This window comes from Pleurodeles waltl, chromosome 6, assembly GCF_031143425.1.
Source record: "Pleurodeles waltl isolate 20211129_DDA chromosome 6, aPleWal1.hap1.20221129, whole genome shotgun sequence".
In the NCBI taxonomy this organism is placed as follows: Eukaryota; Metazoa; Chordata; class Amphibia; order Caudata; family Salamandridae; genus Pleurodeles; species Pleurodeles waltl.
The window spans coordinates 77,847,276-77,872,074 of record NC_090445.1 but is presented as its reverse complement, the minus strand read 5'-3'; the positions used below and the strand labels follow the sequence as shown (position 1 = coordinate 77,872,074).

At 46.1% G+C, this 24,799-nt stretch overlaps 1 protein-coding gene across 5 annotated transcripts in view; it reads left to right on the top strand.

Moving 5' to 3' along the window:
* The window catches only part of LOC138299241 (uncharacterized), a 195,082-nt gene that overhangs the window by 125,446 nt on the left and 44,837 nt on the right, over positions 1-24,799 (top strand). For 4 of the 5 annotated variants that reach the window (XM_069237371.1, XM_069237368.1, XM_069237370.1 and 1 more), the window contains one exon: positions 16,656-16,787. The exons of the other annotated variant lie outside the window; for it this stretch is intronic. In XM_069237371.1, the coding sequence (XP_069093472.1) occupies positions 16,656-16,787 (132 nt within the window). The remainder of the gene's footprint in view (positions 1-16,655; positions 16,788-24,799) is intronic. 5 annotated transcript variants of the gene reach the window in all.

Genomic DNA, 24,799 nt, shown 5'->3' with positions numbered 1-24,799 from the left:
GGTGCTGTGCATAGGTAGACAATCTATCAGTAACTTGGATAATTGTTAGTGCACATAGGCCAGACTCTCTTGATTAGGAATGGTCAGAATTTGCTGTAGCAAAATTACTGCAAAATAACAAGAGTTGCGTTACCCAGCATTTAGTGCTATTTTTTTCTTCAAAATCAACCGTCCAAAATGGACCCGAGGCTGCAGTTTGCACTAAGAAAATAGCCCTGCTGAGCTGGTATGGTGCTCAACTGTTTAACTCCGGGACCGAGCCTCCTCTCAGGGCTCTCCACCATGTTCGAAGAATACGCCAGAAATGATAGGACCGCTACTGCAATACATTGAAGAGAAACTGGTGGTGAGGCCCATCTCCTTCAGCATGAGAGGTGTGGCGGCAGCAACAGAGGACAGAGTGAATGACAGTGGGCAATCTTGGACTTTCATAGGCCCAATTCCCCAGAACGAGGATGCGCTCAAGTTGAGAGGTTAGCCGCAGAGTGCTGCCTGCCCTATTGGCACCCTGGAATGAATGCATCCATTCTAGGTATTGCTAAGCAGGGTTGGGCCTGATTAGCCAGGCCCAACCCTGCTTAGCGCTTCTGAGATTGGGCACATTCAGGTCAGGGCCTTAGGTAGCAAAAGCTGCTGTTTGAGGCCTCTTGTGCTAACACAGCCCACCGGTCTGGAGCCTGCTGCTGTTCACACCTGAACACTTCCCTTCACCAACTGCCCTCCTTCACAAACTTGCTACGGAGGGCCAAGCACACCCCGTCTTGTAACAGCCTTGCAATTGCTTCCTGTGCACTTACACACAGCCTCAGACCGCACATTTTTAGGGCCCAATACTAGCAGCAGCAAACCAGCTCACCACCAGCAGCTTGGTATTTTCACAAAATGCATAGCCTTGCTTGCCACTGGGCTCTAAAGCACTCTCTCAGGCCTCACACATCTTTCTGGCGAGGGCTGCCGGACTACCACTCAGCACACAGCTGATGCTCCCCAGGTATCCAGCTCTCCTTACTGGCCTCAGTACCGTACCCCAGAACACCAGGGACTTTGGAGAGACAGGTTCTTTTCAAGTGTAGCTCTGACAGCATGTTTCCTTTTATCCAAGCACAGACCCCTCCACTCCCCTCATATGTAAATCCTGTCCATGCCCAGTGCCAGCCCCCATGTGCACATAGAAGAGAAAGTGAAACGAGGGTCTTACCTGAGTTCCCTTTGCCAGTGACCTGGGTCTCTGCCTCCCTCTGAACCCTGGTCCTGGGCTGTTGAGAACAGTGAAAGGAGGGGGCCTCGATCAAGGGCTGTCGCCAGTGCAGCCCTGCAGCTTGCAGCAGCTCCATGCCACAGACATCAGGCTGAGTGCGTACTGCAGGCCAGTTATGGGCCACACAGTGCAAGCGCAGACTGTCTTCGCTTGCGCTGTATGGCTAATAACTGGGCTGCAATGTGCATGGGGTGAGCTCCACTGCCGTACAAAAAACTCTGTTAACCCTGCCAGCGAGCATAGCTCACCGCCCACCCTACTTAATTTCAGTGGGGGAATTGTAACCTGCGCTACGACCCTGCAGCATCATATGGCATGGCCTCATTCACGTACTCAGCCAGACTTGGTGTGGGTGCCAACTGAAGCCTTGGCTGCACACAAGCCTGCCAATCCATGAGTGGTATTCTCCCACAGGAGCACGTATAGCAGACAATAGAGAGGACTGTGCCTGGCTGTTCACTATTAATGTACACAAGGGATTACATGATTTGGCAGCAAGAGTAGCGCCCATAGGACTCGATTCCAGGGTCCTGGCCTATGAAAAGACAACTTCTGCACGAAACAAAAATCTCTGCTTGTCAGGGCCTTTCCTCTCGCCACCCTCTCCCAGAACCACAGAGATAAGGACCACTCTGGTGACAAAAAAGGACGAAAGAGGGTCTACAGACCCATCTCAGTGACCTACACAATAAACTTGCCAGTAAGATAATGATTCACATGCAGGCTTTAAATTCTGACCTGGTCTCTGGGTCGGCTGATGTTTCAAAGAAAATGCACGCTTGGGCGAGAGAGTCGCCACCAGTGAAGACGCTATCATAACCATGAGCCATGACATTGAAAACTGCAGGATTCTGAGGCAAAAATGGAAACTGAAATTGTGCACCTGTGGGCGAAGAGTACTGATCTAAGGGATAGGTCAAGACGACTTAACATCAGAATTAGACACATCCTGGAGTCTGAGGAAGGAGAAGACATCGTATGATTCTGTACGGAACTGTTTCAAGCAATTTAAGGACGACCAGGAGGCAAACATACCTATCATCAGGGCACATAGGGTCAGAACCCCTAGATCACCAGCAAACTCAAGAGCAAGTAACATATTAGCCAAGGTAGGCTAAACCCAGCTGAAAGACAAGATCCTGAATGCTGCCAGGAAAACAGACAAGATCCCAATGTTAGATCTCCCTGTTGAGTTCTATCAATATCTCTCTTAAGTAAAGCTAAACTAATGCCGTACACTGGCCTCTTTTAGGACAGCTGTGTAAACGCCAGATCTGCTATCGTTGGATGTTCCCTTTTGCCCTATGGTTCCAGATGGACTTAAAACCTTACACTGTTCGCACGCTGGAAAAAACGCTGGACATTTTAGGACCACTACAAAATAGAGCGGCAACCCCACCTGGCAGTGATGCAGAACACCAACGGAGCCCTAAGGAGAGAGAGCGCGATGCAGAACGGCACGTAAATGAGGGATTGACAGACTGTCAAAAGCTGTTAGCAAGACTAACTAGGGCTTACCCATATGCACACCTTGTAACTCTTTATTCACTCTTGATGATTATGGAGAATGGAGACTTTTGATGCCTTACAGGAGGCTCATAACAATGGCCCATTACTGTAGTTTATTTGTAAGATATCCTCATGGGTAAATTGATGTGTCCTATTGGGTTAATGTCATGATTAAGGGGTACATACTCAACAACTAAGGCCTCAGTTTATATAATCAGAGCAGGAGTTGGGGGTTGGCGCAGAGTGGTCCTCATTACACCTGGGAAACCTTTGGAGGGGGCAGATACTGAGGGCAGGGTTAGGGAGGAGAGCCATTACTTTATCCTGCAAACCTACAGAGTGGTTCATCCCCTCAGAGAGCATACGTACCCGTGGCCGCCTACCCACGTCTATAACGTTTAATATTCAGCAGTGGTGTAGGCAAAACCCTATATCGCGGAACCAGCAACTGACAAAACCGTTAGATGGTAAGAGTAGGAACACAGAATAATAATGGTTTAAATGTCCCCATTAAGCGCCATTGAGTGTGGAGAGAAATTGAGGAGGCAGCGCTGGATGTTGTATTCCTCCAGGAAACACACCTTAAGGCTTCTGAGACACACCTTATGAGAAACAAACTACACCACCCAAATCTTTGCCACTAGTTGCTCAAAAAACTGTGGGGTAATGGTTGGGATACACAAGAATTTTCCATATGAAGTGATAAAACTCCACAAAGGCAACACCAAGGGTTGTTATATCTACCTGGTGGGACTACACAAGGGCAAACCATGTCACATACTTAATATCTAAGTACCTAATCAAGGACAGGATATTTACTTGGCCTAGCTTGTTGAGTAGCTTGGTATTCACCTCACTGCTGTGGGATGGCGATTTTATTACGGTACTGAATCCTCGGTTGGACAGCTATCTGAGTGGTTGGTTCTTACAAGGCACCATGTCGCCAACATTCCTACAAACCTTGAAAGATTTTGGCATGGTAGATATGTGGAGACATAGTCATCCTGATGTACAGGAATTCACTTATATTCCCCACAACCATAGATTGTACTCCTGAATAGAACTTATGTGGGAGACATTGTAGAAAACGTTAAGGTTGTCACACACAATGGGATAGCTGTCTTAGACCACACGTCCATTCAGTACTGGTGTGGGGGAGAAACATGATTAGGCAACAGAGTGAACTGGAAACTAGATAAATCCTTCCTCTGGGGTAGGTTGGCCAGGCAAACCTTATGGGGTGCAAGGACACACTTTTGAGGAGAATACCATGGAGGGAATGTACAACCCAACCCAAGTGGGATGCTTTTAAAGCAGTTCTACGTGGACAGTGCCTTTCAGAGGGTGCTAGGCTGCATAAAATATATGGGGATGATAAAGCCTCGCAGGACAGACTACAAAGCTGCCACAGACAGCCATAGAGATACAGGCTCCTTAAAGCACCTGGGGGAGGCCATTACCATTCAAGGGAAATTAGATCTGCTAACCATGGAACGGTCGATTAAAGCGCTGCTTTGCCTCCAATAAAAAAGGGCCAAATAAAACAAGGGCACTATTAGGAGGGCATCTCAGAGAGAGATCAGACTCTCACCAGATGCATCACAGCCCTTCTGGGTCACAGGATCACAATACTTGACAGTTCCCAGGACCAACCTAAAGTCCTTAAGGATTTTTATGAAGAGTTGTATTGAGAGGAACCTACAGACCTTATTGAAGCACAGTTCTTCATTGAGGAGGCGCAGCTTCAGCGACTCCACAAAAACAATCAGGGCAAATGTGAGAAATGAATAACTGATGAAGAGGTCACCCTGATAAATCTCCTGGTCCAGATGGCCTCACAAACATTTATAAGCACCTCAAGAGACCATGATCCCACACCTAACAGCCCTCTTCAGTTAATTTCTCTCCTCTCAAGCAGTAACCTCGTCTAACTTTAGTAGCTAAACCAGGCGAACCAGTCAATCAATGCAGCTCATACCGATGACCGTGTTGCTAAACTCAGCCGCAAAGATCTTTACAAAGATCCTAGCGAATATGCTACTACGTCATATGCTGCACCTGATGAATCCAGACCAATCGGTGTTTGTCCTGCACCACCAAATAGCAGACAATATTAGATGGGTACTGCACCTAGTGGAAAAGGCCAATATCGGATCCATTCTTATGGCAATACTGTTACTTGACGCTGAAAAAGCATTTGACAGGCTCAGATGGACATTTCTTGCTAAGGTGCTGGATGCCATGGGGCTGGGACCCCACATGCTAACCTGGATAGTGGCCAGCTGCTGCTCCCCTAGTGCCCGAATTCTGGTAAACGGGGAGAGGTCAAAGAGATCCCCCTATATAGGGGAAAAAAGGCGGGGGTGTCCGCTGTCACCACTATTGTTCGTACTAGCAGTTGAACCTTTGGCGGCAAGTATTTGGAAACAGGTGAACATATAAGAGATGCTCTTTGGTGGACACCGGCATACTATACATCTATTCGCAGACGATAACCTCCTCACAGTAACAAACCCCATGAGCTCGATCCCTAAGGCGATGGATGCCCTGAATGCCCTGAATGCCTACACTAGGATATCTGGGTTCAAAGTGAACCTAGATAAATCTGAAATGCCAAGTGGGGGTTGACGCTAGAGACACAAGCAAAGCTGGACATACCGCTCCCCATCCGTTAGACAATCTGCAAGTAACTCAAATATTTGGAAGCGTTCATTACCCCACGACTGCATGAACTATATTTAGCTAATTATCCACACCTTTTCAACATTGTCAAAGCTGTCCCAATGGAAACCTCTATGTACCTCCTGGTTGGAAAGACTGGCTGTCCTTGCCTGATTGCTCTACCTCTTTCAGGCAGTCCCATTTAAGGTCCCAGATAGTGAATTAAATGTTCTGCACATGTCCATCGACTACTTAATGTGGGGAGAAAAGCGAGCAGAAGTATCACAGGCTGTTCTGCGAACAACTAAACGTAAGGGAGGATAAAGGCTTTCAAATATTATCAATCAGCCCAGATTCAAATTTTTCGAGTGGTCCCTTTGTGAAACGGAAAGCCACTGGGTGCATATGGAGGCAGCCATGATGGCTTGGGCACCTTGAGCTGTTCCGTGGCTCCCACAAGAAGCAGGACCATACGCTTGCTATGTATCTGAGATGCAGGAACCCTCCCTTTGATATCTGGTTCACACTCACGAAAACCTTGAAACCAACTGCGTTCCTGCCCCCCTTTATGCGTCGTAGGGCAACAAAGACTACCCCTGGGGGTGAAGATATAGGATGTTTTTTGCACAGGTGAGGGGGGGGCTGTAGAATGTTACGGGACCTATTTCAAGGGGCAAAATTAAGAACTTCTTGCAGTGCAAAAAAGATGTTGCCCTGACAGAGACTGTGATGCGATATTTTCAGATGCATCACTGTGTCCTCTCTCCTACTAAACGAATAATGGCTGGTTGCATATCGACACCCTGGGAACAAAGTTCACCACCTAAGCTGGCCCCAGGGTTGTTATCTCCAACATCTATGCCCTCCTGATGGAGGAAACAGAGGCTCCAAAATGGTCCTATATAAGCGCTGGTCCCCATACTTAAGCCACCCAATCCAGTCGCAATAGTGGCACAAGCCCTGGGAAGATAAACTAACCATGTGTCCGAGTGTACAGCACAGGGAATTCCAATATAAGACAGTGGTGCTGTGGCACATCTCACCGAAACTTTCAAAGTGCATGTTTGGCCATACCGATGGGATATGCTGGAGAGGGTGGCCAAGGCGGGGATGTGGTCCATGATCCATGTGTGGTGCCCCAGATCGTCACACTCCCGCCGGTTATCGGCTTAAAAGGGGCGATTAAGTATATTGGAGGCAAAATGATAGCAGTATAAGAGCTCAGAGGCGAGGCGTGGAATAGTGTATTTACACCTCGAGATTGCTGTGTGTGGGGTGTTTGTGAGGAATAAGTGGGGATGGACAGAGGGTGGAGTGGGGGGTTCTTTTTCTAATTAAATAAACAATTGTCTTGTTATGTAGGTATTTCCAATCAATGTTTCTGAGTGTATGTGCTGTTACGTTCAGACCTTGTTCTGATTGTAATAAGTGGCGATGTTTCAATAAAATATTGTTGGACAAAAAAAAAGAAAATAGCTCTACATTCAAAATGCAGCAGAACACGAACAGCGGCCGCCAGCAGTCGCTTGAATTCACTGTTTGTTGTTTTTGTGCTTCTGTGGTAGGACTTTTGTGCCAAATGCCTCAAAAATACGCAACAGACATAATTGCATAATTTTTGATAATCTCAAGTCAAAATAGTAAAACAAATTTTACAAAAATGACTCCGATTACTCCAGCCTAATTGAAATTTCACTCGGGCCTACTTTCTTTTTTTTTGTCCTCATTCACCCTAGGCAGTGTATAAAACCTCCTTTGCTTATCAGCCAGCACATGGGAAGTTATTTTCGGCCAGGGGTTACCCTCTCTTCTCGACCAATCCTTAGACTGTCTTAACTCCCTAAGGATTTCAGAGCAGGGTGTGTAATCATCGGACCAATGACACAAAACCATATCAATTTCAACAAACAATAAAATAAAATTACATCCATCAATGATCTATTTTCCAATCCAACAATGGTGTCCAGAAATCCCCTCGCGCCTTATCCTTTCCCCCTATGGCTTGATCCAAATCTGCTGTGCTTAGTACATCTCTAAGCCATTCTGCATAACCTGGCGGGGCCTTCGACATCCATTTCCTACAGATTTCTCGCCTCCCCAGTACTATTGCATAAAATACTAACTTTTTGTCTCTCGCTGTATCAGACCACCCCAACCAGTCCTGGGCTTGACCAAAAATTAACAACTTTAAGGAGGCCTCTATTTTCTGCTTCAGAATACTCGAAATTGTTCCACATACTTCTTCCCAAAAGTGTCGAACATCCAAGCATTCCCAAAACATATGAATATCCGTAGCTTGAGCCAAACCACATTTTGAACAGTTCACCCCCTGGCCTCCTTTCATTTTGAATAATTTCTCTGGCGAAATGTAAGCTCTATGTAGCGTATAATAGTGGTTTTTCTTTAGCGCAGCGGGTTTCACAGTACCATGAAGCAGTGCTAATGACTCCTTCCACCACCTCTTAACCAACTCTTCCGGGAAGCAGTCTCCCCACAATTTTGCAGGAAGATCAAACTCGCCGTCTACACCTTCTAGGATCCCCCAATACCAAGCTGACACTTTGTGGGGACCTACCAAAGGGCTCGGGATAATTACATCCAAAGGGTTATACTTCCCCACACCTTCCTTAATCCCTTTAGCCCATTCTCTTACTTGCAAAAATTTCCACCTAGACAAAGCGCCCCCCGTTATTAACACCAATTCTTCCCACGAAAGAAGGTCCCCTTCAGGAAACAACTCTCCCCAATGCTCTACTCCAGCCTGTTTTATCGGTAACGCTAGTATGTCTTGGAAACATTCTGGAGTACCCGGGGAATCCCATATAGGTGCATTGAAGTTATAATAGGTACGTTTTGCTAATCGTCTAATCTGATACCAACATTCTGCTAGTCCCCGCATGATTTTCAGCCTTATCTTTTTGTAGAATTTAGGATCCCCGAATTTAAAAATAAAATTAGTTGACGCACCCTTAATATTAGAAACCATTGTTTTAAACATTAGACCAGCGGTCGTAGAGTCCGATCTGGAAAAAACTCTGAAATCTTTCAAAAGAAAGGCCCAAGCATAGTATTGCAATTCAGGTAATGCCAAACCACCCTTTTGCTTACGCCGCCTCAACGTTCTCCTAGAAATTCTAACCCCCTTAGAGTTTCAAATAAAATCACTTATTAGGCACTGCATTTTTTCTATATATTTTTTCTGCATAGGGAGTGGAGAAGAAGAAAACAAAAAATTCCATTTTGGAAGGATAGACATTTTTACCAGATTCACCCTGCCAATAATTGATAGAGGGAGATGGGACCAGCCTTTTAATAGGCCCTTACATTCCAGCAGTAATTTTACCTGATTCCTCTCTGCTAATTGATCAATGTTTTGAGGTATCAAAATTCCCAAATATCTAATTTCCTTCTTGCAATAAACCGATCTATAATCCATATTTCAAGCCATTATCTCTGTTTTTTCCACATTCACCTGATACCCTGAAACCTTGCCAAACTCTTCAGCTAGCCTGAGAGCCTCAGGAAATGCCGTTGATAGATTGTCTGTAAAAAGCAGAAGATCGTCTGCGTACAAAGATAGTTTTTTCTCCCAACCCTGACAACGGAAGGGGGAAATCACCCTATTCCGCCGAATCTTCCTTGCAAAGGGCTCCATATATAAATTAAATAATACAGAAGATAGCGGGCAGCCCTGTCTAGTACCCCTCGCAATAACAATTGGACCGGTAAGATTCCCGTTCACCAATATTCTAGCAGTGGGGGTCTTATAGATTTTATTTACTACACCACACACATTAGTTCCCAGGTTAGCCTTCCTTAACAGAAACTTTAAATAATCCCAATTTACTTGATCAAAGGCTTTAACTGCATCGATTGTGATAATCCCCAAAGGGGAATCAAGTGATACCGCCAGATCTATTGCCCCAATCAATTCATATGTCAACTCGTGGAGGTATCTGCCTTTTGAAAAGCCCTTCTGATCTGGATGTATTAAGTTGTTTACAACTCTATTTAATCTGTCCGCTATGATTTTAGAAAATAGCTTATGATCACTATTCAAAAGTGAGATAGGTCTGTAAGATGCACGATTAGTCGGGTTTTTACCCGGTTTCAAAATCAACGTAATAACTGCCTCATTCCATGAGGAAGGCATATCTATCTTGTTAAAAAAAAAATTGCCAAATAATTCCAACAAAATCGGGCTTATTAAGTCCCCTAAAGCTTTATACACCTCCATCGGAATACCATCGGGGCTCGGAGCTTTCCCTTCTTTGCCCCCCACTAGGGCCGCCCTTACCTCATCAGCCGTGATAGGGCCATTCAACAATTCCCGAGCTTGTTGCGAAATCTCTGGCAAGATATCTTGGGCTAGCCAGTCTTCCACCCACTTTTCTTGCCCATCCACATGTTCCGTATACAGAGATGAATAAAAATCTTGAAACCCGCGTTCAATGTCCTCCCTACGTATCAGTTTTTCACCTGTATCCTCGATCATTATTTCCTTAATCTGGTTCCTGACCTGATCTGATTTGGCTTTCCAGGCTAGCAGCTTCCCTGAATTTTCCCCATATTCAAAATGTTTTAATTTGCTAACCTCCCATCTTTTCGCAATGCGTGCCTGTAAAATATCAGCCAGTTGTGTTCTTAACTCGGCCAATTCCACTCTTCCTGCCTCCTCCTCCTGAGACCCAACCCCTTTACCAACCAACATTTCGGTTTTTAACAGCATCTCCTGTTCTAAAACCCTTATTTTGTCTCTGAACACTTTGTTTGTAACATGCTATACTTTTGAGCACCCCTCGTATTACCGCCTTAAAAGAGTCCCAAACCACTGATAATGATGCCGACCCTATATTAATATTGAAAAAGGCCTCAGATTCCCTACGTAATTGCAGCAAGACATCTTCATCTAATAATAGTGCACGCTCCAGTGTCCACCTCTTAACCAACCTTCTCTGTGGGGCAGTCAAGTGCAGTATTACTGCCGCATGGTCAGATAAGTGTGAAGGCAAATATTCGACTCCTTCAACATTTTCCAAACACCTTTCATCCACTAGGAAGTAATCGATACGTGACGCATGACTATATTTCTTATTAAAAAAGGAGAAGGCTCTGGCCTCCCCTTTCTTCTTACGCCAAATATCACACAAGCCATGATCCTTCATCATTCTCTTTAAAAAACATTGCGATTTGGGTGTACCCAAAGATCTGCAAGAGTCAGATCTATCCAATCTATTGTCCAGAACCACATTAAAGTCGCCCGCCATAATGACCGAATCTGAGAATTCAATAAGCTGAGAAAATACCTTCTTCAAAGGTTCACTATCGTCACAGTTTGGGCCGTAATAACCAGCCAAAACTAAAGATACTTCATTAACCTGTAATTTTACTATAATCCACCGACCAGCTTGGTCTGCCTTTATTTCGAAAATTTCTGGTCTGGCTTGAAATCCTTGTTTAATTAAAATGACTACCCCCCTTGTATGGAAATTATGGGAGGTGCACAAACACATTTGCACCCACTTTTGAATCTTAAATAACTTTTTACATTCGTCTGCAGTCAAATGAGTCTCCTGCAAAATTAAGATTTGCGCCGGAGAATCCTTTAAATATTGTAGAATTTTCTTTCGTCTCAACTTAGTTTTAAATGACTAAAATTGGTACGAGCCAGGGGGAGGGCAGGTCTATGATAAAACTTCTCTCTTGGAATATTAATGGGTTGAGGACTAACCCACCACCCCACCGCCTAGGTGCATGAGGAACCATTTCTGTCCTTATCCCAAGGAACCAACCCTCTTGTACACCCCCTCCCTAGCCCCCCCCATGGAGAACCCCCCCACTGTATCAGCCACCATGGGCCTAATTTTAGAGTGCCCTGCCTACCTGGGGGGCTCAAAATTCAAAAACTTATTACAGATATTACACATGATCAGCCTGTTCTTTCCTTATAGCATCTATAAATTCATCTGCCTTATCTATCTCCCTTATATTATGCATTTTGTTATTATACATTATTCGTAAGAATGCTGGGAATTTCAATTGAGCCGTGGCTCCGAGTTTTTTAAATTCATCTAGCCTTTTTCCCAGCTCCCACTGTCTATCCATTGTAATTTTAGATAGGTCAGATCTGATCTCAAAAGTCACATTATCCGTCTTTAATGCTTTCTGTTTTAGCGCCTTGGTCAAAATGTTCTCCTTTAGATGATAAGTTAAGAAATTAACCAACATTTTTCTTGGTCTTGTACTATTAGGCCGCCTCGTAAAGGGATCCCGGTGTACTCTCTGAATGTCTCTTTCAATCTCTTCATTACTTTCCTCCAACTCACAGACAGATTTGATTAGTGAGACAACATATGACTTAAGATTTGCTCCTTCCGGAACTTTTAACAATTTTATATTATTCCTATGTGAGTAGTTCTCCAGATGCTCTATCCTGACTTGCAAACCTTGCTCTTTTTCATTCAGGCCTCGGATTTCATCTTTGTGGAGTTTCAACTCCTCCTTCATCCCCCCCCCACCGTCTCCTCTAATGTCTGAATCCTCTCCATCAAGTTATCGAATTTATTTTCCAGTACCTCGCAGGCTTCTCGAATTTCCCCTTGGTTACATTCCGAGCTTGCAAACCCTTTCTTTATATCCTCCGAGATGGAGAGGATCACTTCCTCCATAGAGGGGGTATACCTCAAATCAGAGGCCCCAGTTTGATCTGGGGGGGGGGACTAACGACTTGTGCTGCTAGGCCTAATTCCTCCTGTCGTGGAGTGGACAAGATGCCACCTTGACACATCATGTCAGCGTCAGTTCCAACTTGTATATTCTCGTGCAGGGGTAAATTTGCGACTAAGGAGGAGAAACCTTCTTCAGCCCCCTTGCCAGAGTCTGTACCACTTCCAATATCCTTGACCACAAAGGTATCCATTTTCCCTTGCCCCGGCACTAGCACAATATCCTCTGACCTAGTCCTGAAATAGGATCTTAAGGAGGGTGCCAATCTATGCTTTATTTTTGTTCTCCCTTCAATTCCTTCTTTTTTTTTTCTTTTCTGTGAATAGTTCGCCTGGTCCGAGGTTTTTCCCTTCAACCTCCCTAGGTTATTGCTAACCACCAGATCCCTTCTATCCCCCCTTATCCCCAACCCCTGCCCCCCTACCTGCCATAAGCTGATGGAGGACTGGGGTGGGGTGGGGCGGGGCTCTTCTCCTCCTCTCGAGTCTTACTTGTAGCCCCAGCACCAGCTGCTGCCTCGCTAGCTTTTTAAAAGTTTTCTGAAAAAGCGCGTGTAACCGCGCTACCAGGCTCCCGGGATACCTTCCCGGGAGCCTTGCTAGTGCTGGCGTTACCCGGATTCTCCCGAAGGGGAATCCTGGCCGAACCTCTTCGCTCCCGGCAGAGCTCCAGTGCGGCACGTCCCCAGTGCCGGAGTCTCCCGCCGGGTGGCTCGTCCAATTTCCGACGCGGGCGGCTCTCCGAGAATGGCGCGTCCGTCAGGCACATTCGGCCGATCTCTCCGTGCAAGTGCCACGCCCCCCTGGTGCGGCAGGCGTCACGTCTAACGAGCTGCGGCCGTAACGCAGCCCGCCATGTCCTCCTCCCCAATGATTATTCCTGCCCACTCGGGCCTACTTTCGATAAACTGCTTGGGACTGGCATTTCTCTTGTGCAGGATAAAAACTCTTCCGGGTGGTGTTCTCTTCTGTTTTCTGAGGCAAACTCTATCTAGACCTGTCTCCCCTTTGCCTTCACGTTGTCCTATCCTTTTCTCAACCTCACTCCATGTCAGTATTTCCCATTCTGTTCTGTTCTGCTTTGCTCTGCGGAAGCTCGAGATCAATATCTGTTTTTTGCACACAGGGTGTGCTGATACTTCTGATGCCACTATAGTGTCTAAAGAGAAGTGTTGGTTCGAGGATCCCTTCCCTGATACTTCTGTGGCCAGCTCCATTCCCACAGCACAAGCCCTCCTCAGAGATCCTGGGCACAGGCCAGTCACAGAGACCAAAAAATCCTCAAACTCTGCAAAACTAGGCATCGAGCACCACTGAGACGTACAAGACATCAGAACAGTCAGCTGCTTCTATGTCTCCTGCAGGCCAACATTCAGGGGCGTCTTACCACCCTGCTCTGCTCAGCCTCCATAGTCTAAAAACTCTCTACCTTGCCTGTTGATGGGAAGTATTGCCAGTAGAGTCTCGTAACTCACAGACAAATAGGACTACATGTGATTGCCTCTCATGACTGGCAGACCAATAGGACTACATGTGATTGCCTCTCATGACTGAAAGACCAATAAGACTACATGTGATTGCCTCTCATGACTGACAGACCAATAGGACTACATGTGATTGCCTCTCATGGCTGACAGACCAATAGGACTACATGTGAAAGCCTCTCATGGCTGACAGACCAATAGGAGTGCATGTGAACCAGGATACAGCACAGCTCGAGGATCCTCTGATGACCTTGATTAGTGTATATCATGCACCATGCCATCTCAGACTATGCCGGTGTTAAGTCGCTGGTGCTGCACCGGTTTCAAGCTAGTATGAGAAGCTTGAACAAGATATTGACTAACCCATTAAGGAACAATGGACTCAAGAGCCCACTGCTGAGTGTTCAGAATAGTTCTGGTCTGATGCATTCTTCTCTTAGACATGACCAATGTAAATATAACTTGAAAAAATAATGCAAACGGAGACACACAAAAAGCATTAATCAGTGGTTCTATAGGTATTATTCTTTTTTGGTTGGAAAATAGGCATATTTTGGCTGTAGAAAAGTAATATTGAACTTTTGCTGCTGAAACACAGTAGGTGGACTAGGTGCTCCTATGACAATAAGACATTGGTACAGAGATTTATGCTAAGTGACACCCTTTTGGATGGTCTTCCCCAGTTGTTCATTGTTTTGGACTCACTTGTTGGAAATCCTGAACTGTAACACTGGGGCTGTGCTATCCAGTGTCCAGTCTATGTACTCTGACTGCTAATACATGTCGAAATTGGCTTAAACCTGATTGGCATATTTAACTTTCCTATAAGTCCATAGTACATGTTGCAGAAATACCCCCAGGCATGGAAGTTAAATGCCATATGTGGACTGAAGCACTTATTGTGCCATCCACCACACTGATAATGGAAACATGGCTTCAGGACTACTCGGTGTAGAAGGACAGCAGCAGCTTGAGCCCTGCTGCCCAGACCTCTCAAAATCACCCTTTTGACAGGTAGGAAAACCTGATATTAAATAGCATGCTTAGGCACGCCTTCCTGTCCACAAGGTGGTATGCACCATATTTTAGACAGGGACATGTGTGACTTTAGAAATGGAACACGCCCCTGGTGACTAGATTGAAAACTACATTGCTACTGGTTAGGTTTGATTATAAGACTGTTGCCTTGTCCATGTTTGGTTGAAGGTTTTAGTTTGTGTACCCCTCATAATTGGATTTGGATATTTTCTTAGCCTTTAAAATATAAGATTGAATGTATTTATACACCTGCTTCCTCAATTCATATGAGTGACTTGTTCATTTATTTTTGACTGCTATCATTTGTTTTGCTGTTATGCTTTGAGCATCCTACAAATAACATTAACTTGATGATAAGTTTTTACTGAATAAGTCCTCTGTTGGCACTTGTTTACCTTTATTATTTCAATGTATTGAGCGCACAAATCAACCTGAGAGGGTCTCTCGCGCTGGAGCATCCACACAGGTCAGAAGTTAAAATTAACAGAACTTAAATGGTAAAAAGCCATGTCAAGGATTTTTTAAATGCGACTAGGTCAGAGGAGGATCGTAAATGTAATGGTAACTGATTCCAGTGTTGGGGGGCAACAATGGAAAAAGAGCTGCCCCCATACCTGGCTGCCGTTAAAATGCCCCAGGGGCGTAGTAGCAGTTGCTCACTAGACCTAAGATTGCAGGTTGGGATGAAGAGCTGCAGCTTGTTTTAGCAAATAGCATGGGCCACATCCATGTAAAGACTTCTGGACCACACATAGAAACTTAAAGAGGGCACGTATTCTTATGGGAAGCCAGTGCAAAGATCTTAGCCTAGTAGAGTGAAATGGTAGGTTGCAGACCAAGCGGGCAGCTATGTTCTGTTTAACCTGAAGCTTGGCAAAAAGGCCCTCATTCATTGCAATCATTAGGGCAAAGGTAGTCATTGGAAGGCTTTCCTAAGCATACTCATCAGGTCAAATCATGATCCATAGATTGAGTTCACATGTTCTCTCATGGACAAATTCTCATTGGTTAGGGTGCCAAGATTTTTGACAATTTTTTTTGGGGGGATAGGGGTCGACCCCAGTTCCATGGGCCACCATTAATTAGACAAAAAAGTGTGAGCTTTTTTAAAAAGCAGAATCTCAGTCTTACCAGAGTTCAGCTGGAGGTAGTTAGCTGTCATGCAAACCTCACACCTTGATAGTCTCCAACTGCCCTCCCCTGAGCTGCTAGAGGCCATACAAGTGCACTCCTGTGGTTGCTTGGACACCAGAAGGAACTTTGTTTTGAAGCTTTGAAAAACGTCTTCTCCTTAGCTTCAGAGGCACCTGTGGGGGAAAAAAGTATCCAACCTGCAGTTCTACTGCATCGGATTGAATTTAAGCATTGCCACGGTCAAGGCTCCCAGCACCTCTGAAAAAACGATTACGTTCTGTTCTGCTTTGGGAGTTAAACATTTTTCAGCAAGAACTCTCCAAAGAACCTGCTTCAAGCATGTGGCCTTGGGTTCCACAGCGGCTGCTACAGTTGTAGCGGTGGCTTACTCAAGGAGGATTTTCTTTCTCAAAATGCTGCAAAGTTCCTTTTAGCAATGGGATTTAGAAATCTTTTTTTTAACTTTTTGATCAGTTGACCTCAAATCGTACCTAGGTCAATTTTTACTACTTCCATAGACTCTCATTGGCGCTTTATGCTTTTTGGCTCTATTTTCAGTTAAATCTTCAAAAATTCATATCTCTGGGTCCTCTTATCGGAATTGTTGTCCTTATCGTCTTTACTCGCAAATGTTCCTCCAGAGATAAAATAAAATTGTTGGGGGGATTTAACAAAAGAATTACAAATGAAATGTAAGCAATCAACAAAAAAATGTTGATGTTTTGAGCACAATTGTTAATTCTGCAAGATTTTTGCATGGGACAGTAGCAGGTTCCACACTTAGCTCTGGGCTACTGCACAAGGTCAGTTTCTTCTCACTTAGATTTACTGTAACATATCTTGCAGGTTTCCCAGATGGTCCCAAGGGTGTGCATCCTGGCCAAAGTCTATCTGTCTCTACATCTGCGCCTGACTCGACTTGCATCAGTAACTCTACCACAGCACCATCCGGAGCAAATCATCAAAGGCGACCCCCAGGTACTGACTGACTATACGGTGTTCTGCTAAGCTGTCTGTCTAGCTGCCACTTCGTCAAGGAATCCCCTCTAGCTCTGGAGTGGGAGGAAGGTTTCTCCATACTCATTTGCTCAGTGGCTTTCTGCATTGGTCCCATTTAAGGATTGAGCATTTGAAGTGGGTGCTAAGTAAAACGGAAATCATTTGACAACAGGCACTTAATGACAGTCAGTGCTTAATTTAGAACTAAACAAGTGCTAGAACCCAAAACGTTGCTCCGGAGGTCACCGCCGCTTGCACTACTGGCTGGAGTTGCCATCGCTGCCACATGCCAGAATAAACGCTCTCTATTAAACATCACAATCATGTGACAGTTTGCACAATTTCAGGGCACCCAAGATAGTAAAATTCAATCAATTCATTTCTTTCCGCAATGCCATACAATATAAATAATTATGTATGCGCAAGTACAATAAAACTTACATTTACACAATTATACTTATCACGTAACAAACGAAGATAAAAACTTTAAAAAGTGACATGCTCAAACAGGAAGGTCCTGATCTTACTTTTTCCTGGGTAGCGGTTGCGTAGTGTTTACCTCCCATCCGAAGTGACACCACCCTTAGCAAATTGTTAATGCGCCCTGCCACACATAGTGCTTAATCAGGGACAACGATCAACAGTTTTCGGCCCTATATTGTTTCATTTTGGTCAAATATATACTAACATAAGCACAATAATATGTTTGGAGAACTCCATGATAATACTATATTTGGTCTACTTCCAGGTCTGTTATATTTAACTAGTTGCCACACAGCCCACATATAGGAAGACACAGAGCAAAATATTGTTTCCTCATCCGCCCTATAACGAAGTGCTAGAACATCCAATTTTGATTTAATATTGTGATTAGAGAACAAGGGAAGAAGCCAACGCTTATGAGCTGAGATCATGTTTGTACGCAGTAACATAAAGTGCACAATGCTGTCTTTAACATGAAAGGTACAATCAAAAGATTCATCCCCTTGCTCAAAGATACCGCCCCTGACCAGGTACTCCTTGATGGGGAATAGCCCTAGCCTAAACTTAAGATAAACTTTATGTTTCAGTCCTGGTTATATATCATCTAGATAGTTTTCAAACCCTGCAACATTCTTAAATGCAAGATGACTTCCTATCAGGCTTACCTGGGTGGGTTTTTCCTCTCCTCTGACTTTTGAGAGTGAAAACGATATCCCGCTAGTTCTGCACTATTTGATCCAACTAATCTCCCAAAGATGCCCAAGCTGCAGTAATATTATTATTTTTCTATATCTATTGCAGACAGCCTCCTTGACTGAGCCCCTCCATGAGATCTCAATTCTAACACAGGTTTTAAGTTTTCTGCATTTGGGTTTCTGTGCATTCTTAGCCAGTACAAGACTGGACTTAATGCCTAGCTCATAATTAAGTGCCACTAGTGGTGGTACTTGGCCCAGCCTTAGCACAGACCTTATCATGTTGTTTTCTATTACTAGCATCTCTCTAAGGTTATCATAGCCCTAAAGATCAGCTCCACACAGGGGGCGGCCAGCACTTTCTGATTGTAGACATTAAGTATTATGCTTATAGATTGACAGCCCACCTTCTGTTTGACACCGGGCAGGACACTTGAAATTCTTTCTTTATCGACTCTTTACATTTATGTTGTTTCTCAAAGCGCACACCCAAATAATCATAGTGCAAAACACACACACTCACTTCTCTATGTTCAGTCTCCAGTTTTCTTTTCACACGGGAATTACCTGTGTGAGGCACTCAAAAAAGGTTACAACAAGAACATTTACATATATAGCAAATAACGTAATACAGTAGTTTCACAATCGGATTTAGGCAATACAGTCAGTCCATGAATTTATGATTGGGTTCTTCAAAGTTTTATTGTTGAAAACATTTTCTTCTCCTGAGGATGAAATCCCAAAGTGTCCAATCATTGAGGCTTCACATAAATGGTCTGAGACACAAACAAGCTTTGAAATGCAATCAAGCCAACACGTGTTTCGTCACAGGACCATAATCCCAAACGACTTCTTCAGGGCTCAAATGTAGAAACATCGTAATGTAACAAAATTCCATCAAAATCAATAGAGTAACAACGTCACAGTCCAGGTCCAACTTAATGGAATCCCTCGCGAGTGTGCCACAATGTACGTACTAGAATTTCCATATGTTCGACTAAACCGCACAAATAAATCCTCCCCCTATGGGAGACCATTGTGTAGCTTCGGAACTCGTACTGACCTGTGCACAGCTGTGTATTTAAAATGGCTTTCCTCGTCACTTACTATGTCTGAGAATTGACAGAGATATAGCAGGGGTATATATGCTTGTGCAGATATGCCCTCACATGCAATACAATGCACCCTGCTTTAGGGCTGTAAGGCCTGCTACAGGGGTGACTTACAAATATCTTTCATGCTGTGTTAGGGGACATGGCACACAGGCTGTGTGCCATGTCGTGTTTTCACTTTTGTCTGCACCAAGAGATGCAGCCTGCAATGGCAGCCTGTCATGTGCTTGGTGAGGGGTCCCTTAGGGACCTCCTTTAGTACCCCAGGCATTAAGTGTAGGAACGTCACTCTTTTTTTGGCATGGTTACTCCCACCATTTGCTTGGTTATCAGTGTGATTAGACTATTTTGACTGGGATCCTGCTAACCAGCACCCCAGTGATTGTGCTCTCTCCTCTAAAGTTGGTTGCTTTGGTACCCTTTACCCATCACAATTTGCATACTGGTATACCCCTGTAAGTTCCTAGTATATGCTACTTAGGTACCAAGGGCATTGATACACCAGGGGTCCCCAATGGGCTGCAGCATGTATTACGCCACCCATGGGAGCCCAGGCAAACTGTGTCTGCAGACCTGCCATTGCAGCCTGCATGAATAAGTGCATATACCCTTTCACTGCTGGTCACTACACCAGGTCGCTGTAAGACACCGCAGTGGTAGGCCCTTTCAGACTTAAGGGCACGGTGCAGGTTCTTGTGTATGAGGGAATCCCCTGCATGAGCAGAGGTGCCCCTACGAACCCTAGTTCTAATGCACTGGAGTTAGTAAGTGCATCTACTGGCCACAGATCACTACCTGTGGTTCAGCTACATAATGGTAACTGAATCTAGGCATGTTTGGTATCAATTGTTGAAAACATACCTCAATACTAATGCCACTATTGACATGATTCCACACACTCGGGGGCTTCTTAGAGTACCCCCCAGTATTGCTCCTACCAGTCTTCCAGGAGTTTCGGGCTGCCCACACTGCTGCAGCCCCTCAGACAGGATTCTGCCCTCCTGCTGCTTGACCAGCTCAAGCAGGGGAAGGCAGAACAAAGGATTACCTGTGGGATAGGGGATGCAACACTCCCTCTCTTGGAAATAGGTGTTACAAGGCTGGGGAGGGGTAACCTCCCCATACCCACCGGCTTGCTTTGAAAGGCACTTTTGGTGCCCTCCTTGTATAATCCAGTTTGCACCAGTCCAGGGACCCCCGGGTCCCTAACCTGGCGGGAAACCACACAAAAGAAAGGGGAGTGATGACTCCCCTGTCCATCACCACCACAGGGGTGGCACACAGAGCTACTCCAGGTGGCCACTTGATTCTGCCATCTTGGAAACAAGATGGACAGAGGCCCCTAGGAGCATCTGGTTAGCCTGGACAGGTGTCTGACGTCAGTGACTCCTTTGACAGTCACCCTGCAGCCCCGTGTTAGGGCTATTTTGGGACGCCCTTGCGGGTGGGTCCCACATTCGGCGTGCAAGACTCCACTAGGACTTCTCTGCAACTACTTCTATTGCTCCTGGCCACCGGAACTGCTGCTGGACTTTACAGGAACCAAACAAGCCTGCAACTCCTGAGACAACCTTGCCTTGCAGCATTGTTTCTCCGGCTCCTTCCAGCAATTGGAACATTTCCACGGCTGTGCATTCTCTGGGGTCAGCAAGACTAAAGCTGCACCAAAGAAGAAGAAGGAACCTCCCTTGGAGTGAAATAGTCACTCCCCTGCATCACCAGGCACCTAAGGCAACGACCTCCAGCTGCTGGCATCTGCTCTCCACAGGAACTGCATAGATCAACCAACACAGGTGGTGGTTCTGAGTGATCCTCATGGTCATCTCTGCCTTCTGTCCAGCTTGGGAGATGGTGAGCCCTTGCTTCTCCTTGCAGGACAGAATCCCTGTGTACCACGACTCTTGCAGCAGACAAGGCTTATTGACTCCTGCTCCGAAGGATCTTCAGGCTCAAAGTAGCCCCAGCCTCCAGCACTTCATCCGTGCATGGACAGTCTCTCCTCTGCTGCACCAGCGACATGGGACTCCTCTTCAGGTGGGCTGACTGGGCCTCACTACAACTTACTGTGCCTGCTGCCAGTAGGTTGCCTGTGGGGATTACAACTGCTTCTGCTGGCTCTTCTGACTGCTGAGGGTCAGCCCAGACTCCCATTCAAGGGTCGAGTCCCGTGGACCTTGCTGGTCCTCTTCTTCTCTGCGAATCCTCTTCTGCCCAGATTTGCGTTTGCCAAGACTTGTTGGTGGGCCTCCTGACCACTGAGCCGACTGTGACCCAGCGACCAATGTGGGGCAGCTTCTGCACGACTTCAAGGACTCCTTGAGCTCCTGGGCTCTACAGGTGGCCTTCATTATCCATCGTCAATCTGGATCTTCATCCACAGAAGGTTGGGCAGTGGCTCCTGCCTCACCTGGACATCTTGCGTGGACTGGACTTTGTCCCCTTCCTTAGCAGGTCCTCTTCTACCGGAATCCACCAATGGGTTCCACTGGACTGGTCCTTTTCTTGTAAAGTTCATTTTCCAAGTGCTCTTGTTAGTCTTTGGGAAGACCAGGTAACTTACCTCTGCTCTCCTGGTCGCTGGAGGTTATTGTAGGAGGCTGGACTGGCTTGTAGTGAGTACCAAGGGGTACTTGCACCTTGCACCAGGCCCAGTTATCCCTTATTAGTGTATAGGGTGTCTAGCAGCTTGGGCTGATAGATAATGGTAGCTTAGCAGAGCAGCTTAGGCTGAACTAGGAGACGTGTGAAGCTACTACAGTACCACAAGTGTCACTTGCACAATATCATAAGAAAACACAATACACAGATATACTAAAAATAAAGGTACTTTATTTTTATGACAATATGCCAAAGTATCTCAGTGAGTACCCTCAGTATGAGGATAGCAATTATACACAAGTTATATGTACACAATACCAAAAATATGCAGTATAGTCTTAGAAAACAGTGCAAACAATGTATAGTTACAATAGGATGCAATGGGGACACATAGGGATAGGGGCAACACAAACCATATACTCCAAAAGTGGAATGTGAACCACGAATGGACCCCAAACCTATGTGACCTTGTAGAGGGTCGCTGGGACTATTAGAAAATAGTGAGAGTTAGAAAAATAGCCCTCCCCAGGACCCTGAAAAGTGAGTGCAAAGTGCACTGAAGTTCCCCAAAAGACAAAGAGTCGTGATAGAGGAATAATGCAGGAAAGACACCAACCAACAATGCAACAACTGTGGATTTCCAATCTAGGGTACCTGTGGAACAAGGGGACCAAGTCCAAAAGTCACAAGCAAGTCGGAGATGGGCAAATGCCCAGGAAATGCCAGCTGCGGGTGCAAAGAAGCTTCTACTGGACAGAAGAAGCTGCGGTTTCTGCAAGAACGAAAAGGGCTAGAGACTTCCCCTTTGGTGGACGGATCTCTCTCGCTGTGGAGAGTCGTGCAGAAGTGTTTTCCCGCCGAAAGAACGCCAACAAGCCTTGCTAGCTGCAAATCGTGCGGTTAGCGTTTTCGGACGCTGCTGAGGCCCAGGAGGGACCAGGAGGTCGCAAATTGGACCAGGAGAGAGAGGGGACGTTGAGCAAGACAAGGAGCCCTCTCTGAAGCAGGTAGCACCCGGAGAAATGCCAGAAACAGGCACTACGAGGATGCGTTAAACGGTGCTCGCCGAAGTTGCACAAAGGAGTCCCACGTCGCCGGAGAACAACTTAGAAAGTCGTGCAATGCAGGTTATAGTGCCGTGGACCCAGGCTTGGCTGTGCACAAAGGATTTCCGCCGGAAGTGCACAGGGGCCGGAGTAGCTGCAAAAGTCGCGGTTCCCAGCAATGCAGCCCAGCGAGGTGAGGCAAGGACTTACCTCCACCAAACTTGGACTGAAGAGTCACTGGACTGTGGGGGTCACTTGGACAGAGTTGCTGGATTCGAGGGACCTCGCTCGTCGTGCTGAGAGGAGACCCAAGGGACCGGTAATGCAGCTTTTTGGTGCCTGCGGTTGCAGGGGGAAGATTCCGTCGACCCACGGGAGATTTCTTCGGAGCTTCTGGTGCAGAGAGGAGGCAGACTACCCCCACAGCATACACAAGCAGGAAAACAGTCGAGAAGGCGGCAGGATCAGCGTTACAGAGTTGCAGTAGTCGTCTTAGCTACTATGTTGCAGTTTTGCAGGCTTCCAGCGCGGTCAGCAGTTGATTCCTTTGCAGAAGGTGAAGAGAGAGATGCAGAGGAACTCTGATGAGCTCTTGCATTCGTTATCTAAAGTTTCCCCAGAGACAGAGACCCTAAATAGCCAGAAAAGAGGGTTTGGCTACCTAGGAGAGAGGATAGGCTAGCAACACCTGAAGGAGCCTATCAGAAGGAGTCTCTGACGTCACCTGGTGGCACTGGCCACTCAGAGCAGTCCAGTGTGCTGGCAGCACCTCTGTTTCCAAGATGGCAGAGGTCTGGAGCACACTGGAGGAGCTCTGGACACCTCCCAGGGGAGGTGCAGGTCAGGGGAGTGGTCACTCCCCTTTCCTTTGTCCAGTTTTGCGCCAGAGCAGGGGCTAAGGGGTCCCTGAACCGGTGTAGACTGGCTTATGCAGAATTGGGCACATCTGGGCCCAAGAAAGCATTTCCAGAGGCTGGGGGAGGCTACTCCTCCCCTGCCTTCACACCATTTTCCAAAGGGAGAGGGTGTAACACCCTCTCTCAGAGGAAGTCCTTTGTTCTGCCATCCTGGGACAAGCCTGGCTTGACCCCAGGGGGGCAGAAACCTGTCTGAGGGGTTGGCAGCAGCAGCAGCTGCAGTGAAACCCCAGAAAAGGCAGTTTGGCAGTACCAGGGTCTGTGCTACAGACCCCTGGGATCATGGAATTGTACCAATAATGCCAGGATGGCATAGAGGGGGCAATTCCATGATCTTAGACATGTTACATGGCCATATTCGGAGTTACCATTGTGAAGCTACATATAGGTAGTGACCTATATGTAGTGCACGCGTGTAATGGTGTCCCCGCACTCACAAAGTTCAGGGAATTGGCTCTGAACAATGTGGGGGCACCTTGGCTAGTGCCAGGGTGCCCTCACACTTAGTAACTTTGCACCTAACCTTTACCAGGTAAAGGTTAGACATATAGGTGACTTATAAGTTACTTAAGTGCAGTGTAAAATGGCTGTGAAATAACGTGGACGTTATTTCACTCAGGCTGCAGTGGCAGGCCTGTGTAAGAATTGTCAGAGCTCCCTATGGGTGGCAAAAGAAATGCTGCAGCCCATAGGGATCTCCTGGAACCCCAATACCCTGGGTACCTCAGTACCATATACTAGGGAATTATAAGGGTGTTCCAGTAAGCCAATGTAAATTGGTAAAATTGGTCACTAGCCTGTTAGTGACAATTTGAAAGAAATGAGAGAGCATAACCACTGAGGTTCTGATTAGCAGAGCCTCAGTGAGACAGTTAGGCACCACACAGGGAACACATACATATAGGCCACAAACTTATGAGCACTGGGGTCCTGACTAGCAGGGTCCCAGTGACACATAACAAACACACTGAAAACATAGGGTTTTCACTAGGAGCACTGGGCCCTGGCTAGCAGGATCCCAGTGAGACAGTGAAAACACCCTGACATACACTCACAAACAGGCCAAAAGTGGGGGTAACAAGGCTAGAAAGAGGCTACTTTCTCACAGTTATCTAGGTACTCACTTTTTGGGATCCCAAG